This window comes from Eulemur rufifrons, chromosome 2 (genome assembly GCF_041146395.1).
Source record: "Eulemur rufifrons isolate Redbay chromosome 2, OSU_ERuf_1, whole genome shotgun sequence".
NCBI lineage: Eukaryota > Metazoa > Chordata > Mammalia > Primates > Lemuridae > Eulemur > Eulemur rufifrons.
The window spans coordinates 3,990,536-4,009,510 of record NC_090984.1 but is presented as its reverse complement, the minus strand read 5'-3'; the positions used below and the strand labels follow the sequence as shown (position 1 = coordinate 4,009,510).

Below are 18,975 nucleotides of genomic sequence, written 5' to 3'. Positions count from 1 at the left end.
TGCTTACTATTTCTGTGTTACTTGATCAACATCCAGTCTTGCTGGGTGGCCCAGCCCAGGGCTGTGGGTGGGCCCGGGGTAAGGGGTGGGGAGGGCAGGGCATGCCCCTTGTAACCCCCGGCCTGGGACCCCGGCTTCTACCAGCTTTCACACACAGGAATTTCCCTGGAGTGGGCATGGCCTGGGCCCCACCTCCACCCCAAATGGTCACATGTCCCCAGAAGTCTCCCAGTCTGTCCCTTCCTGGGCCACCTGGGGACTCGAGGGCCTAGGGCGTGGAGAAAATTCAGCCACATGGTGGCTTGAGGCCGCACTGGGACCTCTCCCAGTGGGCAAGGGGGTGACTGCCCCCAGCAGGGGGGCCAGTCCTCCCGGCAGAGACTCAGCTGGTCAGATACACACAGGCCAAGGTGCCCCACCGCTTCAGCCACCTCTTCCCTGGGGCTCCACCTGGAAAGCTGCACGGAACTGCTCGTCGCCCGTGGGGTGGCAGGAAGAGGTCACTGTGTTCCTGCACATCCTGAATGGGGTCAGGCACGGGGCACCCAGAGGCACAGGCTCTTGGCCAGCGTGACAAATATTGACTAAGGATAAAATAGATTAATGGTGCATCTTTATTGCAGGGCCAGGACTGCCTGGCACTCTAGGTGTTTTGCTGGCCTCAGTTAATCCCCAGGACAAGCCGGTTCACGGATAAGGAAACTGAGGCACGCGGCTGGAACCCCGGAATCCAGTTACCGGGGTCTCCAGAAGAGAGTGAGTGCCTAGGCAGCACTAGAGGCTCCAGTTTCTGCGAACTCTCTGGAATGGGGCAGGGCCCTGGGGACTCTGTGAGGGTGGGGGAGGGAGAAGGGTGAGGAGGAAGGACCTCCAGCCAGCTGCTGGCATGGAGTGCCTCATGTCCTGGGAGGTCAAGGGACTAGGAGTTGGACCCCCAGGGTCCCCTACCCCAGCTGAGGAGCAGAAGGTGTCCGTGTCTTCCCCAGGGCCAGGACTGGGGGCGGGGGTTGCAAAATTTAAAGAGGCCAGGTCCAGGCTCCGTGGCTCACGCCTGTAATCCCAGCACTTTGGGAGGCCGAGGTGGTAGGATCACTTCAGGCCAGGAGTTCAAGACCAACCTGAGCAACATAGCAAGACCGTCTCTACAAAAAATACTTTTAAAAATTTTAAAAAGAGGCCCGAAAGAATTGAGAACAGGTATTCAAACAAATCCTTGTATGCACATGTTCACAGCAGCATCATTCACAATAGCCACAAGGTGAAGACAGCCCAAATATCTGTGAACAGATGAATGGATAAATATAAAGTGGCCCGTGCACACAATGGAGTATCACTCCGCCACAAAGAGGAATGAAGCTCTGACATCCGCCACACCAGCCACCAAAGGTCACATCGTGCGGAACTCCACTGACACGAAATGTCCAGAACAGGCCAATCCACAGAGACAGGAAGCAGATCGGTGGCTGCCAGGGCTGGGGGAGGGGATGGGGAGTGGCTGCTGATGGGGACAGGGTCTCCTTTGGGGAGGATGCAAATGTTTTGGAATTAGATGGAGGTGATGGTTCCACAACATTGTGAATGTACTAAATGCTTAAATTATTCACTTTCAAATGGTTAATTCTATGTTATGTGAATTTTACCTCCATTAAAAAAAAAAAAACCACGTAATGAGGTTCTCAGGCTCCTGCAGGTTCAGGGCGGGGTCCCAAGCATGAAGGGAGCACCTCCTTAAGTGTTGCATGCACCCTGGGGGCCCCACCGGTGTCACCCTGGAAGGGGAACAGAGGAGCCACAGTCAGGAGGAGGCTGATCTGGGGCTGCAGCCAAATGCTCAGGTCTCAGAGGCACCTGATCAAGGTGTGGGATGCTGCGGGCGCGAGGAGTGTTCCAGGACCTGGACAGACCTGGTCAGGGAACAGTCAGGTGACTTGCTCTTCGGTTTCCTTCTTTATAAATAGGGGTAACCTGACGCCCACCCCACCAAATCACAGCCTCGAAGACCTAATCGGAAAGGGTATCAGTGTCTCCGTGAATTCCACAGGCGTCGCAAACGCAAGCAACTGTCAGCATCCTAGCGTGTTTTTCGGGTGTGGACAATGTCAATCAAAGATGTTGCCTTGGGGCAGAACCAGACCCTGAGATGATGGCGGACAGGTGATTGCAGGAAGCCCCAGAGCACTGCAGAGGGCGCCGATGAACAGACAGTGCCGTGGACACCCAGAGCTCATGCTGCTAGGGTCCCCAGGGAGATGCCACAGTGCACACTGCAGAGCGCTCCCACCCTAAGGGCCACGGGCCGGTGTGCTTATCCTCCCGACTGTCACCAGGCATTGTCTGAGAGCTGCTTGCTCAGGTGTTAACACCTCCAACTTGCAGCCTTCCCAGTGCACCAGTGGGACACAGTCCTGGGCCCCCAGGAGGCCCCAGGCAGAGTCACAGGCATCTGCTGTGAAGAACCTTCACCATGTAGAGACGAATTTGGAGGGGACGTCGGGGAGGGGGCACACGGAGCATGGGCCCCAGCCGTGCAGCATCCTTGCGACAGCTGGCATAAATGCGGTGTCGACCGCACGTCACCACACTCTGTGCTTAAGAGGAGCTATTGATTTTCGGATGCGCACTATGTGTCCAACGGCCTGCCCGACGCTCACAGGCACCCTCTTTCGGTGTTACCATTACTGTCCCCTCCATACAGCAGCCAATGTCTCTCCTGCGGGGAGTTAGCTATGCGCCCCACAAAGAGGTGATGGGTCCCTCAGGCAGGGGTCATCGCAAAGGATGAAAAAATAGCAGGAAACAGAAATAAAAAATAATATGCAGAGCCAAAGATATCGTTTATAAAGTAAAGATTTATGAAGATAGGCAAAGGAGGGTGCCTGGAAGATACACATCCCTTCCCGCGGAGATGCAACCAGGACTGAACTTTTACACAGGTACTTACACGGCAGATACAGATTCTCGGTTGCCAAGGGTAACGGGATTTACATAATAATAGATAGTTTGGTTTAGGGTCAAAGTCTTCTAAAAGGCTACTCCAGATCCTTTAACTAACTCTATCTAGGTGAACAATGAGTTACAAAATCTTCTTAGGGCAAACTTCTAAGTTTTATGATAAGGCTATTTCTTTAGCAAAAACAGAGACATCGTGGCTCTGGTCATTGTGTGTTAGAACAGAGATTTCAGAAGTCAACATGAGCTGTGCTTTATGCTAATTACTTTAACCGCATGGTTCCATCTGGGCCGGGCTCCGGCTCTGGCAACATATCTGTTTGATCAGCTCTTAGCATATCTATTTGATCAGCTCTCATCTCCGGAGGCCTGTCTTTGTTGATCAGCTCCAGCAACCTATGGCTCTAGGCAAGACCTGCTTTGTCTTTCAAAACAGGTGAGAGCCATAACCCAGATTCCAGTGTCGCTGTCGCCTTGGAAAGCAGCTGCTGCTGACCATGGAGACGCCCTCCTGAGGGGAGGCAGCTTTTGATACGCTAACTAACACGTTTACATTTTCCTTTAAGGCAAAGCCTTGCTTGACTTCTGAAATCATTTCTGTCTCTAAAAATACAGGGGGCATTTCTATAAATCAGTATTTCTTAGGCTCAACACTCTCCTTTACTTCTGCACATGAAATGTGAAAGTGGCAGAATAGAGTTGGGGTCCTCTGTGCTGGTGACATGTAAAACAGCAGCCAGGTGCCGCCTTGAAGGAAAATAATCAGCCCCAAAGGGGCTCGTTTTGTTTTTAGCAAGCATTTTATTAACAGCCTTCAAGCTAGAATTCTTGGAACCCAGGTAAAATTTGGGAGGAGCCCTGGCTTTTTTCTCTACCAGCCACTTTGACACTTTTTTATGTCAATGGACATAGTGACACTGTGGGACAGAGGGGAGCTTGTAATAGTTATGTATACTCAGGGAAAAGACATATTTCTAAATAATATATTTGGGGTGAAATAAGAATTTTGGAAAGCCCTCTCTCTTCAGGATGGTTCTACGTGTGGTGACATTGAACAAAATGGCTCAGACATGCAAGTGTGTTTATTTGGACAAATGGAGCAAGAACCAAAGAAATGCTACCTAATAACCATGCACATTTTCCTTCCCTGACATCTGTGTCCTTTTCATTTGTATCAGTTAGCTATTGCTGCATAACAAATTCCCCCAGCCACCAATTTAGCAGCTTAAAAAACGACACAATTCTATTATCTCACTTTCTGTGACTCAGGAATCTGAGCCCAGCTCCAAGGGTCCTTTCCTTCAGGATCTCTCACAGGCTGCAATCAAGGTTCAACCAGGGTAGCGGGATCGGCTTTCAAGCTCACTTTGTGGTTGTGGATGGGATTCAGTTTATTGATTGATTGATTGATTGACAGAGTCTCGCTCTGTAGCCCAGGCTGGAATGCACTGGCGTCATCATAGCTCACAGCAACCTCAAACTCCTGGGCTCAAGCAATCCTCCTGCCTCAGCCTCCCGAGTAGCTGGGACTACAGGCACACACCACCATGCTTGACTAATTTTTCTATTTTTAGTGGAGATGAGGTCTCACTCTTCCTCAGGCTGGTCTCGAACTCCTGAGCTCAAACGATCCACCCACCTCGGCCTCCCAGAGTGCTGGGATTACAGGTGTGAGCCACTGTGCCTGGCTGGGATTCAGTTCCTTGTAGGCTGTTGAGCTCAGGGCCTTGGTTTCTTACTGGCTGTTGGCTAGAAGTCATCCTTAGTTCTGTGACACATGGTCCTCTTTATAGGGCAGCTTGCTTCATCAAAGCCACTAATCCTGGAAGGGACATCCCATCACTTACTGTGCTCTATTGCTTAGAAATGGCTGGGTACACTGGCTCATGCCTGTAAACCCAGCACTCTGGGAGGCCGAGGCAGGAGGCTAGTTTGAGCCCAGGAGTTTGAGGTTGCTGTGAGCTAGACTGACTCCACGGTACTGACTCTACCCTGCAGGACAACAGAGCGAGACTCTGTTTCAAAAAAAAAAAAAAAAAAATTCAAAATCTGGTGAGAGGAATGGCCAAAATTAACAAGGTTGACAATGCCAAGCGTTGGCAAAGACATGGAGACATCTGCTGTGCGTTGAAGGGTAAATTGGTACAACCACTTGGCTGTATCTACTACAACTTAGGTCTCCATACAACCCAGCACTGGGGTATCTGTGCAATGAGTGCGTATTCATCGAAAGACACACGCAGCAGTGCCCAGAGCAGTTTCGCTCGATGACCAAGAGCAGAACAACCCAAATGTCCATCAACAGGTGGGTGGATGAATTGACTGTGGAATTACTGATGCAGGCAACATCCCAGGTGAACGTCGCAGACATGATATTGAACAAAATAAGCCAGACACAGAAGAGGACTTGTTTGGTGGTTGCGCTGGTATCAAGCTCAAGGATAGGCAGAACAAATGACGGGGTAGAAGTCAGGTAGCTTTGGGGAAAATGGCTCAGGCCAAGAGGGTGGAAGAAAGTAGCGGCCATAGCTGGGCTCTGCAACACATGAATACAGGAAGTGTGTTGTTTGCTACTAGCAGAGGCCACCAGGAGTCCCATCAGCCACCCAGTTTATACTCGCGCTGCTCTCAGTGCCCAGGCCTTTGTGATATCTCACTTTCGGTGTCTGGAAGCGAGAACAAGGAGACAGGGATGGGCCCGCTTCCTGGACGGAAGGCTGTGGTTGCGGGAGGCCTGGGCTCCCTCCTCTACAGCCCAGCCTGGAACTATTAGAATCCATGCGGCCCAAGTCAGGAGCGGGTGGGCGGGGCTCCACCGGGACCGCCCAGCCCATGCGTTGGGATTTTGCAGAGTGAGCGGCCTCTGATCCACGACAGCTGATCCAGTCAGGCCAGGAAGGGTCGTCGTGAGGCCCCTGCTCACCCAGGGGTGCCCTGAAAAGTGATCCGGGGTTGGTTTCGGGGCAGCGGGGAAAGTGAGCAGAGAGAACAAATGGCCTTTGCTTCCTGGCGGGATCGGATTCTGTGGTTGGCGCCAGAGCAGCCTGGGCCAGATGCCTTAGCACCAGAGACCCAGTTTTCCCAAAGCAGCGAAAGGGTTTGGGGAAGGAGGTACATGTCGCTCCATCTCCCCACACCTCTTCCTCCAGGGCATCTCACTCTGTCCCCACTCCAATTCCAAGGGCCAGGCTGGGTGTCCCCCTACCCTGCTACCCACCCGCCTCCTGACAAAGGCTCTCTCCTTGCAACTGGGCCTTGACCTTGGCCTCTGACCTGTCTTTGACTTGCCTCTCTCAGTCTTAGCAAGAATCCTGCTAAGTCAGTTTAGAGAGAATAGTTCATCCTTTGATATCTGATCACTCTGGCCTACCTTCATTAAGAATGTCAGTTAAGTTGGTTTAGCAAGACTCCCACACACACACCCCCTTTGTTTTTTGAGACAGAGTCTCTCTCTGTCACCCGGCCTCCTTGAGTAGTTGGGATTACAGGTGCGCGCCAGCTAACTTTTTTGTTTTTTTTTTTGTTTGTTTGTTTTTTTTGAGCTAGAGTCTCACTCTGTTGCCAGGGCTAGAGTGCCGTGGTGTCAGCCTAGCTCACAGCAGCCTCAAACTCCTGGGCTCAAGCAATCCTTCTGCCTCAGCCTCCCTGGTAGCTGGAACTACAGGCACGTGTCACATTGCCCGGCTAATTTTTTCTATATGTTTTTAGCTGTCCAGATCATTTCTTTCTATTTTTAGTAGAGACGGGGTCTCGCTCTTGCTCAGGCTGGTCTCGAACTCCTGAGCTCAAGCAATCCTCCCACTTCAGCCTCCCAGAGTGCTGGGATTACAGGCTTGAGCCACTGCACCTGGCCACACTTTTTTAAAATTTATTGTACAGACGGAGTCTCCCTGTGTTGTCCAGGCTGGTCTTGAACTCCTGGCCTCAAACGCTCCTCCCGCCTCTGCCTCCCAAAGTGCTGGGATTACAGGTGTGAGCAGCTGTGCCCGGCCTCCCACTACCTTTGATGGAAAATTAATAGTAATTTTCCACCCACTGACCCCTCACCCTGCTCCTTGGCTGTAAATCCCCGCTTGTCCTTGCCCTTGTATCAGAGTTGGGCCAATCGCGTCCCCCTATGTCAGTAGTCTAGTTTACCATTTTAACAATTGTCAAAACAACATTTTTCTTTAATAACCCTCAGACTCCCAGGACAGGGCTGTGCCCCACTTGGACACCCCAGGCAGGACCGTGACCCCCTCTCTCCAGCTCCCTCCTCCGCCCCCAGCAAGGTGGTGTTGGACAGTAGTTCCTGGGTATAACCCCGCCCCTCGTGTCCCCACGTGACCTGTCCTGGCCAATGAGCTGTGAGCAGAACTCTCCCCGGCAGCGGGAGACTGTGCGGACTCCTCTCCCTTTGCGACACGAAGCAGCACACATCCGCTTCTCCCAGACACACAGCGGTTCCTTGCCTTGAGAAAGCCATGTTTGCTCATTCTACTTGTCGCCTTACCTTGGCGAACCCCCATCAGTGACTGAGCACAGCCGCCTTCCATGCCTTGCAGGCGATGAGCAGGATAAGGCGCAGGTTCCGCCTCCTGCCTGAACCACTGCGTTTTCAGCAAAGGTAAAGGCTCTGATCCCAGCCCTCACCTCTTCCCGCATAACGTCTGGCGGGATTCACGATTATGCCTCCATAACCTGCAGCCAGATGCACTTGTCGCACCCAGACTTTGACGGTTGCAGTGGCAGAGGTTTATGACCACAGCAGAAAGCAGAACGTGGGCCAACCCAAAGCTATGGGCCCAAGGGGAGACAGCCGCAAAGCAGCTGGCACACGTGCCAGTGCAAACACGCTGAGTGAGCACGCACATGCCAGTCAGCACGCTCGTGTCAGCGTGAGCACGCTGAGCACACTCGTGCCACTGTGAGCATGCACGTGCCAGTGTGAGCAGCGTCAGTGTGAGCACGCACGTGCCAGTGTGAGCAGCGTCAGTGTGAGCACGCACGTGCCAGTGTGAGCACACTCGTGGGAGACAGAAGGTGTGGGCTTGAGGCTGTTAATTTAACCAACACAGTTCATCCTGGTCACTTACAGATTCACATATGGGAATTCTACTTGCTAAAGTTTACCTGTAACCCCCGAAATCAATACTCGTGGCAGGTTCTGGGCCGTTTGTGGATGTGCACAAAGATAAATTTGAGTCCCCAGACAAGCATGTTCCCAGCTGAGGTGGAACAGGGCGGTGCTGTGCCTGCTTGTTTCAGCTTGTCCCGGGAACAAGGGTCCTTACCGCGTTGCACAGAGCGCTGTTTTTCACAGCGTGTCAGAGATTTCGCTGTTGAAAGTGGCCCCCAGGGATGGTGCCAAAGTGCTTGTCTAGTGCTCCTAAGTATGGAAAGGCTGTGATGTGCCTCGAGAAGCTTCATTCAGGCACGAGCTATGGTGCTTGTGGCTGGGAGTGCAATGTGAATGCATCCACCACACGTACCAAATAAGGTGTCTTTAAACAGAACCCACATAAAACAGTCACGTACGAGTCGCCTGATGAACACTGTCCTGACCAAGGCACACAGGAACCTAACCCTACATTCCCCCAGGAGCAATGGTCCAGTATTCGCTATTTCAATTTTCACTGCAATGTTACAGAACATAACCAGTGTATGTTGTTACAGAATTAGTGTTCTGTAACAACAGACTTCGGCTGGGCACCGTGGCTCGTGCCTGCAATCCTAGCACTCTGGGAGGGCGAGGCGGGAGGATCACTTGAAGCCAGGAGTTCGAGACCAGCCTGAGCAAAAGTGAGACCTCCCCCATCTCTACAAAAAGAAAAAAAAAAAAAAAAGCCCACAAAGAAAAAAAAGAAAAAGAAAAATTAGGTGGATGCGGTGGCACGTGCCTATAGTCCCAGCTACTCGGGAGGCTGAGGCAGGAGGATCGCTTGGGCCCAGGAGTTTGAGGTTGCCGTGAGCTGTGACGACACACTGCACTCTAGCCCAGGTAACAGAGCAAGTCCCTGTCCCCCCCCCAAAAAAAAAAAAAAAAAACCAGACTGTATACACGAAGTACCTTATACACGTGGTACGGCAGAGGGCCTCACAGAATAGCCTAATCATTGAGACAGCAGGTTCTGCGTTCAAGTCCCAGCTGTCACCTTAGCGTCCCCTGCCTCAGTTTCCCTATCTATAAAATGGCAACAAAACCTAGGCTTCCCACAGGTTGTGAGAGGGCCGTAGAGATAATAGGGCATTGGGTGCTGGGGATGTGTTCATCGCAATGCAAGCAGCACCTGTTACTATTGGTTGCTGGGACTGGGTCTTCTCTGTGATCTAGAATCCCAGCTCACTCACGCCCTGAGCCTCAGTTTCCCACTCTAGAAAGGGAGTCCCTGCAGCGCTGCCCCCCGCCATGATTTCACCCACTCGCTGGTGCAAGCGCAGCCAGGGTCAGGAATCCGGACGAGGACAGGGTAGTGTTTATTACCAGGAGGACGACCTCGCCACCTCCAGGCACCAGAGAGTTTTGACAAGAATGACTTGAAGGCACCAGTTTCCATCCAGCCCTGACCCCTGCCCCGCAGGGCCAGGGGCAGAGACCCTAGGACGCCATCACCAAGCAGCCCCAGCCTGCCCCTCCTCCACGGCTGCGGCTCCGCCAGGCGGCGGCTGAAGGTCCGAAACGCCTGTGATGTGGAGGTTCCCAGGACTGGGTGCGGTGGGACGACCGCCAGGCCGCGGCGGATGCCAGAGAGGGTTACGAGACACTCGGGGGCAGGCGGGCGGCGGCGGTTTTCTCTACCACAAAGCCGTAGTTGTACTGCAGGGAAGGGGAGAGCGAGAGTGGGGGAGTGGCAGGGGAGACAGGGGGGCCATGGTAGGGTGGCCGGGGAATAGTGGGGTATGCTTAGGGACAGAGCAGGTGTCAAGCCCTGGGGAGATGAGGTGTTCCTGGGGGGAAAGGGGGCCAGGGGGAGACTGGACCAACCCGGGGGGTTCCCAGCACCCTCGTGCACCCCCTTCCCAGCCCTGCACCCACCTCCTCCTCAATGTCCGCCAGAGACTTGATGGTCAGGTCTCCAAAGGCAGAGAAGGCCTGGCGGGCAGAGGCAGGTCAGTCCTGGGCCCGGACCCCAACAGGAGCCCCTATTCCCTTGCCTTCAGGGACCTCCCCACCCTGGAATATTTGCCTGGACACCCCCCCCCACTTCCTGTCATAGCCTCTAGATACTAGAATCTGGCTGTCCCTCCTGGTCCCCTGACTCTAAGACTGGAGACCTTTCAGCTGCCACCCAGAGGTGGCACCCTCTCCCTACCCCCAACCCAGGACGTGGCCCTCCGAGCCGGGGCACTGGACACAGTGATGTCCTGGCACATAGAATGATGAGGCCGGGGCCCCAACTCACCACGGTGCCGCAGCTCTTGCCCTCGAATCGGGGGTGCAGGGTAAAGGGAACCCCATCCATGGCTGGAAAAAACACGCCGGGGAAGGAGGTGAGGCTTAGGGGGCTGGAGGCCTGCCTGCTGCTCGCCCCGCCTGGAGAGGCCCACCCTGCAGGACCTGCCTCTTCCTCATCTTTACTGAACCCAGAGTTGGGCGTGGGGGCGGGGGAGCAGGGGACACCTTCCTGGCCAGGCAATCTAAAGCCAGTCACCCCCCCCCAACCTCGATGCCTCAGTTTCTCCACTCTGTGCTCACCTGAGATGCCATAGAGGCTCGAAGCCTCGTAGATGGAGTCATTCCTCCTCAGGGTGGACACCCGAGAGCCCAGCCTTGACAGCGTCCGCTCGGGGAAGCTGCCCTTGCTGGTGGAGGCAGGTCGGTCAGGTCAGGCCCGATCCTCCCGCCGGAGCCACCCTCACCCCGGTGCCCAAGGGCTCACCTGGGCTGGCTTGGGGTGTCCAGGGAAAGGCCCCGCATGTCCCGGCTGAGACCTCGGGGCTTGGGCACCGGCCTCGGGGCCTTGGCCTTCTTGCACCAGATGGCAAAGCCACCCATGTCCCTGGAGTGGGAGGGAAGATGAAAGGGACCCTAGCCGAGTGTGCAGCCAGGGCCGAGACCAGCCACCCGGGGAAGGCAGGGGACCTGGGCCTCTGGGGCGACCTCTGTCTTTCAAGGGATTTTTGTTTCAGCATCGCAACCTCCACCCTAAGCAGCATGTTAACCACCGTTCTCCACCCTTTAGACACCAATTCACTGGCTCCTTGTGACAAACCTACAAGACTGGTACACCTGTCCCTGTTTTAGCATGCAGATCTGAGGCACAGAAAGGTGGCAAAAGGAACAGGAGGGTAAGATCAGGAGTTGGGAGGGCAGGGCAGGAGGCCAGAGGCTGGGGGGTGGCCCTACCCTACTCGCAGGTATCCAGGCACTGTCTTGGTCTTCCCGCTCAGCCGGATGTCAAACACAGCTGTGTCCGCAGCCCCCAGGGGCACCAGCTTCACACACATGCGTTTCTTCTTGGACACAGAGGCCTCTGGGAGTGGGGGGCAGGGGAGTGAGACAGGGAAGCCAGGCACGGGCAGGAGTGCCCAGAGATGGCTCTAGGATGATCCTCTCTAGGTCGCTGTTTAAGACAGCCACGTGGACAGTGTTAGGGTGATGGTTAAACCACAGAAGGTACAGACCCAGGTGGGGATTTCATGCAGCTTTTAGGAGACATTGGAGCAGGCTGGTCTTTGGTGACATGAAGGAGCATTCATGGAGCGTCTGGCTGTGGAATCAGACAGCATTTGGGCCCACCCTGGCCCTCAAACCTCACTTTCCCTCAGTCTTCTAACCCAGGAGTCCGCCAACCAGCTCAAGGCCTGTTTTGTTACAGTTCGTGAGCTAACAATGGTTTTTAGATCTTTACACAAAAAGGAGGATGTGCAGTAGACACCGTCCGGCCTGCAAACCCTGAAATATTTACCATCTGGCCCTTTACATAAAAATTTGTCAATTCCAGTATCAGCGAATATACTCTGACTGTCAAATAAAGATGACCCCAAAAAGGGTGGGAAGCTGCGGTCAGGAATGGGAGGGCCCCACCAAGGCTGTGGGACCCAGGAGAGGAGGGGTCGGGAAGGGCAGGGCTGGGACCTGAGGGAGAGCGAGGAATTAGCTACGCAAAGAGGAGGGAAAGTGTGCTACAGGCGGAGGAAACGGCGTGCGCAAAGGCCTGGAATGAGAAGGAGAACTGCGCAGCGGTTTTGCTTGGCTACGGCGTAAGGAGTCACATCGACTGAACTTTGGATGACAGAGACCGTGCCACTCACACATCTTAACTCGGAACAGCGGATGTCGCCCCGCCCTCTTCGAACAGGGCTCCGCGTCCCCAGCCAACCCTGTCATCACCCAGTTTGCCAGGAGGCCGCCGAGTCTGTCGTCCACCCAACCTCCCCTCCTCCCCGCTGGGACCTGGACATCTCTCGCTTCGGATGCGGGCCTTACTGGAGTCCAGGGGGTCGCAGACCGGGGAGAAGCCCAGCGGGAGAGGGCTCTTGTCCACCACAATCTGGATATCCGCCACCACGTTCTCCTGAGGGTTCTGGGGGAAGGGAACACAGTGAGTATCACCGAGGAGCGGGGACGGCGCGCCTGGCACAGGGCCACGAGAATGGTCGCGAGCACGGGCGGCCCTCGGTGGTCCCAAAGGTGAGCGCCCCTTACCTCCAGGCTGCCCAGAGGACTAAGGCACAGGAAGTAGCCAGATTTCTGCGCGAAGCTCTTGCCGAAGCTGGCGGGCGCCCCCTCGACGGTGCAAGAGATCTACAGGGAGGACGCGGGTCACCGCCAGGCTCTTACCCGGCCGTGGCAGCCTCTGCCCCCATTTAACCTCCGCCCCCGACGCCGCTCACCGCGCTGAATCCCCGCGGCGGAGACGCCGAGGCCGACGACCAGACCAGGCCAGCCAGCGGTGCCGCGTCGGGCCCGGGCCCGGGCTCCATCCTTCGAGCGAAGCGCCAAAGGCGGGGGACGGCCTCGGACCTCCAAGCTCCCTCCCGACGGTAGAGCTCTCGCAGGAGTTAGAACTACAACTCCCAGAAAGCCCTGCGAGGGCGAAGACGACCAGGAAGCGCCGTATGCGCGTGCCCAAAAAGCCTCTGGCCAATGGCGTGTGTGCAGGGATCCGCGTCACCGGGTGCGCCCGTCAGCGTCGTTTGCGGAAAAAGGTCTCGTCGCTTGCCGTTTTCCCTCGCCGAGCAACTTCCGTCGGAAGTGTCGCAGTACGGTGCCAAGAGACTGGTTCTCTGCAAACTAGGACTACGTTCCCCAGAATTCCTTGGGCCATCAGCTGCTGCTCCAAAGACAAGCTGGTTGTTTCCTGGAAAAATTGGGGGAGAAATGTGAAAAACCCGCAATTCTAGTTACGGAAAACCAAACCAAAGAAAATCGTCGTGGAACATGCAGCTATTAATTTAAATTACGAAAACTGTGGACCATTATGAGCCATGAAATTTTGGGTGTAACTTGAAGACTTGTTCACAGATACAAAAAATGTTTAAAGGTGAACTATGGCCGGGCGCGGTGGCTCACACCTGTAATCCTAGCACTCTGGGAGGCCGAGGTGGGTGGATCTCTCGAGATCAGGAGTTCGAGACCAGCCTGAGCAAGAGTGAGACCCCCCCTCCCCCGTCTCTACTAAAAAAAATAGAAAGAAATTAGCTGGACAACTAAAAATATACAGAAAAAATTAGCCGGGCATGGTGGCACATGCCTGTAGTCCCAGCTACTCGGGAGGCTGAGGCAGGAGGATTGCTTGAGCCCAGGAGTTTGAGGTTGCTGTGAGCTAGGCTGACGCCACGGCACTCTAGCCCGGGCAACAGAGCGAGACTCTGCCTCAAAAAAAAGTGAACTATAAAAGCATTTAGTATGGTAACATGCTTTTACGCCCGAGGAAAATATGGAAAGTTAGGAAATAGAATATTATTGATTCTTGTATATTTCCTAATTTTCTACAGTAACATGGATGGACCCACAGCCTGTTTGTTGTACATATGAGCTAACATTGGTTTTTACATTTGTAAGTGATTGAAAAAAAATCAAAGGAAGAAATGTTTTTAGTGACATGTGAAAATTATACGAAATTCAAATGTTAATGCCCAAAATAAACAAACATCCTAGAAAAGATGACCCACTAATGAGATATTGAGCTGAACAAATCACAGGTTCCCGTTAAAATTCCCTATGTTCCCACCCACTGAAAGAAATGTGCTTTGAAAAACAACACTCAGCCCTGGGCTGGGTAAGAGACCGGAGACTGAGAAGGTGGTGTTGGTTGACTGTGGACCCGGGGAGATGTCCGCAGTGGGTCGAGTACATGCTGGAGCCAGCCTGTAGTTCAGCAGAGGGACCCACTACGCTGCCGGGAATCCAGACCAGGGAAGGAGCTGGAAGAAAAACAAGAACGTCCGTGATGGATTTGAGAGAGCAGCGCCTCTCAATGCTCACTGTAGCAGCAGGTGGCAGGCCACAATCTGGATTCACCTTTAGGGAAAGCAAGAACCAGGAAGACAGGCATCCCCCTGGGACCCAGTAACTCCACTCCTGGGAGTTCAGTCTAAGGAAAGAATGTGATCGAATCCAAAATGTACCGGATTGAGATAGGGAAAGAGCGGGCACTGCTAAACACAGAGTCAAAAAGCCCCAGCCGCCCTGATCAAAGAATGGATGTGGTGACAGAACAAGTTAAGACACGTCAAAACCAAGATGTCAAGGATTAGCTGCTGCTTAACTTTGCAGCTCTTTATACCCTAATTATCATATATTTGCATGCTAAAAGAAACTCCCACTGACACCATGCCAGTTCCACGAGGGACCTTATAAAGTAATAAAAACCACGGGAGGGTTCTGACTTTTAGGAAATCACCACCCCTTTCCAAGAAATAACATGAATATTCCTCCCCTGCTTAGCTTATGATTAAGCCAGTGCTTAAATTTTAAAAAATTCAAAAAAAAAGAAGAAAAACCCCAAAGGTGTTCTTCTCAGCAGGGAGAACTAGCCTCTACTCTGTGGAGTAGATCTTCTGTTTTCCTAAATAAAACTTGCCTTCACTTGATACTGTCAGCTCACTCTTGAATTCTTTCTCGCTCGAAACCAAGGACCCACTTGGACTCTGAGTGACTGCTGGCATTGGGAATTACTTTTCTGTGCCAAAATGACAAGGATGAACTCTGACAGAGTAGTTGGAATGTACCAGGTGCTGAGCTAAGCACTTTTCCTATAGTGATTTATTTGTAAAAGAAAATAAAAATATCAGGACCTTCCAAACTCATTATGCCAAAGGGAACGTCTGAAGACTCAGTCATGCAACACTGCTGTCTCTTTCCCAAATACGTGGCTCTTGCTTCCAGATTTTGTGTTAAAGTGTTGGACAACGTTAGCCAGACCCCTACAGGAAAAGAAAGGCTTCGTGCATCTCTGGGTGACTGCCCTCACAAACTGTTCATAAGTAAATTCTTTGTTTAGCCCCTAAACCTTTGGAGATACACATCCTCCCATAAACAAAGGATGTCACCGCAGGTCTGTAACCTAAGTCCGACCCCTTTGCAACTAAAGTCTGTTAAATTTCACAGTGACTATGCTGATTACAATGACTTTCCCAGGTGCAGAACAAAGACTGGATGAGGTCGATCACCCTCCACCACACACGCTGAGATGTCCGCATAAGTAATCTTTAATACTCCTTCAAATGTTTACCTTATCTTTTGTATAGCACAATTCCTACTCCCTTTTCCTGCTCGTATTCTCTCTGTTAAGGAAATGTATAAATTCTGAGCTTCCTGAAACCCCTATCGGAGGCTACAGACAATTCTGTTGTCTGGGTTTTCCTAGGCATGCCCTCAAGCTCCGGCTTAATAAACCTCAATTGATTGAGATTCTTGTCTCAGCCACATGAGGGCTGACATTCCCATCATAAGGATCTGGGAAGGAGCTGCTGTCACACCCATGCTATAAGAAAGCTGATGCCCACAGGGTGAAGGAGTCGGTCTAGAGCCAAGATGGAATTTGGGCCCAGGTCTGACTCTATACCTGCACTCCTTGTCACTCTCTGGGGCACTGCTGGAACTTGGGGCTGGATCATTTTCTGTAGGGGGCTGTCCTGTGGATCGTAGAGGATTCAGCTCACTAGGTACCAGGAGTATCCCCCACTCCCAGTTGTGAAAACGAAAATGTTCGTGGGTGAGCACCCTGGGGCCAGCGCCTTCCTACAGGCATGGAGGCGTCCTCGGATGCCCACCTAGGGCCACGCCTTGATATCCCGAAGCAAGTGCAATATACACACCGTGTAATGAACAGAAATAAAACAGTTGGGTGACATGGGTAGGCTTGTGGATCACCTTTGCTCCTTTAAAGTGTTTTTCTTTAATGACCCAACATTATTCTCTCCATATTAACCATAAACAGGAAAATCCCCTGTACCCGTGTGTTCCCTGCCCCTAAAACAGCAACTCTTCCTTGCCTGCCCTGGGGTGCGAGGGTGACCTCCTCTTAACCCAACCTGGGGTCAGCACTTGGTTCCCACTTATCTGCAAGGAATATTCCAGAACTTCAAGAGCCAAGGCTGGAAGAATTGGAGCAACAAAACAGATAACCTAAAGTGTAAACTACATTATCCACAAGTCCACAGTGATACAAATAAGTGATTGAATACGTGAATGAAAAAGAGTTACATTTCCCATGCAGAGGAATTCCAAATAATTTGGATAGCCACTACACCTTCCAGGAGGGGAGCTGCACGTAGCGACTTCCTCCCAAAGGGTACAGTATGGGGGGAGGGATGTAAGAGTCACTTTGGGATGGAGGGACCTGACAGATACCACCTCAGCCTGGAGATTAAGGTCAACACCAGCCACAATAAGTCACATGGACAGGATGTGACCACAAGGGCACTTCACCTCTGCGGTCTTCCTCCCCTAGAGCCATCACCCCTGTCTAACCATGGCAAAAACATCAGACCAATCCCAATGGAGGGACATTGTGTAGAATGCTTGGCCACTGCTCCTCAAAACCGTCAAAGTCTTCAAAAACAAGAAAAGTCTGAGAAAGCCTCTAAGGACACGTGACACCTAAATGTCATGGGGGATCTTGGGACAGAAAAAACACTTTAGGGGAAAAAGAGGAAGTCTGAATAAAGTAGACTTTAGTTAATAATATATCAGTATTGGTTCATTTACTGAAACAAATGTACCACGCTAATGTAAGATGTTAAGATCAGGGGACTGGGTGTGGGGTGTATGGGAACCTTTTGTACCTATTGTCACTATTTCCCTGCAAATCTAAAACTATTCTAAAACAAAGCCTGGTGCGGTGGCTCGTGCCTGTAATTCCAGTGACTCAAGAGGCTGAGGCAGGAGGATTGCTCGAGGCCAGGAGTTCCACACCAGCCTGGGCAACATAGCAAGGCCCCGTCCGTAGACAAAAATAACCTATTCTAAAATAAAATATATCTTTAAAAAATGAACAAAGCTAAAATCAGAATAATAGTGGCATGAGAGTTTCCATTTGGAATTTTAAAGGGGAAAGCTACAAACTTTCTATTTGTAGGGCCAGGACAGTTTGTGGGTGCAAAATTTAGGGGGACACCAGTCTATTATCAGCTTCTTTTTACAGCTGGGGAAGCCAATCCTAGGAGAGGAAAGTCACTCCCCCGGGCTCCCACAGGCAGGCAGGGCTGTTCCAACACACCATCCTGGCCTCTGACCTGCCACTGTGGCTGTCGGCCGGTCCCAAGCTGACTGTAAAGTTCAAAGGCCAGAACAGTGCAGCTCAGATAAGTCAGGGTCCTGTCTTCGCACCTGCAGTCCTGGCCAGGGTGGTGGGGCCCTCCCCATGGGACACACAGGTTCTGCCTGGGCCTTTTCAGCAAGATTGGCCCCCATCTTTTTTGTGAACTGGCCATGGAGTGGCTTTAGTGGGGGGCTTCTAGGCAGAGGGATGTCGGGGCGAGGGCCTGGGGGTGCTTCGCTGGCCTTCTGGGCCCCTGAACACAACACTTGGAAATGGCCAATGCAACAGAATTTGGAGAGTGGTCAGGCCGTGGCTGAAGAAGCCACAAGAAAAGCACGTAGTCCCCTTCCGGCTGTCACACGCAGCAGCTGGGCACATATTATTGGGCTGACTTCCCACAGGAAGCCCTGGCCACCTTGGCCACACAGGGGGATGGTCAATGCAGTCTGAGTGCTCCCCCCACCCCCAGGTTCCAGGCCCTCCCAAGCCCTCCCCAGGGTGCTCCCAAGCCCTTTGGGCGCAGCACAGCCCAGACGGAGCCAACTCTCTTTCCTCAAAACATGCCCTGGCTCGGTGGCCATGTTTCAGTGTCATCTACCTGTCCGCCTGCCCTGGAGTCACAGGCCTGGCAGGTGGTCTGCGCATCCATTGAGCACCTACTGGATACCAAAGCACTTTACTCACATCTCCTCACTGGTCCCTCCTGGAGAGGCGGACCCTGTCATTATCCCACTTTGCAGTTGAGGAGACAGGCTCAGAGGGGAGCCTCCCTCACCTGGGAGGCAGGCCAGCAAACTCTGGAAGTAGGAGCAGGCTCCCTGCTGACTCCGGGGACAGGGCCCTCTACCACCTTATTTGTTGGCTAGGGCAGCACCCTGGTGGCCAAGTGCGGAACTGCAACCTGGGCTATGTGGACCTATCCCATCTCCCAGCTTCCCGCAGGCTCCAGTCCCACCCCTGCTCACACACCTTCCATGGCTTCCCTGGTCCCCTCAGTGGGGATAGAGGAGCTGGCTGAACCCCTACTGGGTCACCACAGAGACACCTGAACACAAAACCTGGCCTCTTGGGTCAGACCCAGGCCCTGCCCCCAGCCCACCACTTGACCTTGCAGCCTCAGTTTCCCTAGCTGAGCACGGACCAACGATGATGATCTGTGCCTCTTCAGGTCATGGTACCGATGAACACCAGGCTGGTATGCAGTAGGCGCTCAGTAGCACACAGGAGAGGGGCGGGGATTTGAGACGGGCTGTCCCAGCTTCCCTCCCACTGGATTCGGCACCTGCTGGGAAGGGTCCGAGACCATAAAGGCGGGGGCATCCTGGGCAAGAGCAAA

General features: G+C 53.1%; 1 protein-coding gene across 2 annotated transcripts; it reads right to left on the bottom strand.

Moving 5' to 3' along the window:
* Positions 1 to 9,382: 9,382 nt before the first annotated feature.
* On the bottom strand, positions 9,383 to 18,969 carry MVB12A (multivesicular body subunit 12A). 2 transcript variants are annotated; one of them, XM_069476528.1, is made up of 11 exons: positions 18,781 to 18,969; positions 14,110 to 14,298; positions 12,766 to 13,232; positions 12,578 to 12,676; positions 12,359 to 12,455; positions 11,276 to 11,402; positions 10,809 to 10,928; positions 10,625 to 10,731; positions 10,332 to 10,393; positions 9,965 to 10,021; positions 9,383 to 9,745 (listed from the first exon to the last, which is right to left on the bottom strand). In XM_069476528.1, exons 3-11 carry the CDS (start codon positions 12,853 to 12,855, stop codon positions 9,683 to 9,685), a joined length of 822 nt encoding a protein of 273 aa, XP_069332629.1. In that variant the 5' UTR covers positions 12,856 to 13,232; positions 14,110 to 14,298; positions 18,781 to 18,969; the 3' UTR covers positions 9,383 to 9,682. The 2 variants fall into 2 exon arrangements, with proteins under 2 accessions (XP_069332629.1, XP_069332639.1); XM_069476538.1 differs by lacking the exons at positions 14,110 to 14,298; positions 18,781 to 18,969 and adding an exon at positions 18,747 to 18,764.
* Between the last annotated feature and the right edge of the window lie 6 nt (positions 18,970 to 18,975).

Coding starts and splice junctions, on each gene's coding strand:
- MVB12A (XM_069476528.1), bottom strand. CDS start 12,855: ATGGAGCCCGGGCCCGGGCCCGACGCGGCACCGCTGGCTGGCCTGGTC. Junction 10,929..11,275: donor CCTGGATACCTGCGAGTAGG/GTAGGGCCACCC, acceptor CTCCCACTCCAG/GGACATGGGTGGCTTTGCCA. Junction 9,746..9,964: donor TGGCGGACATTGAGGAGGAG/GTGGGTGCAGGG, acceptor CCTTCCCTGCAG/TACAACTACGGCTTTGTGGT.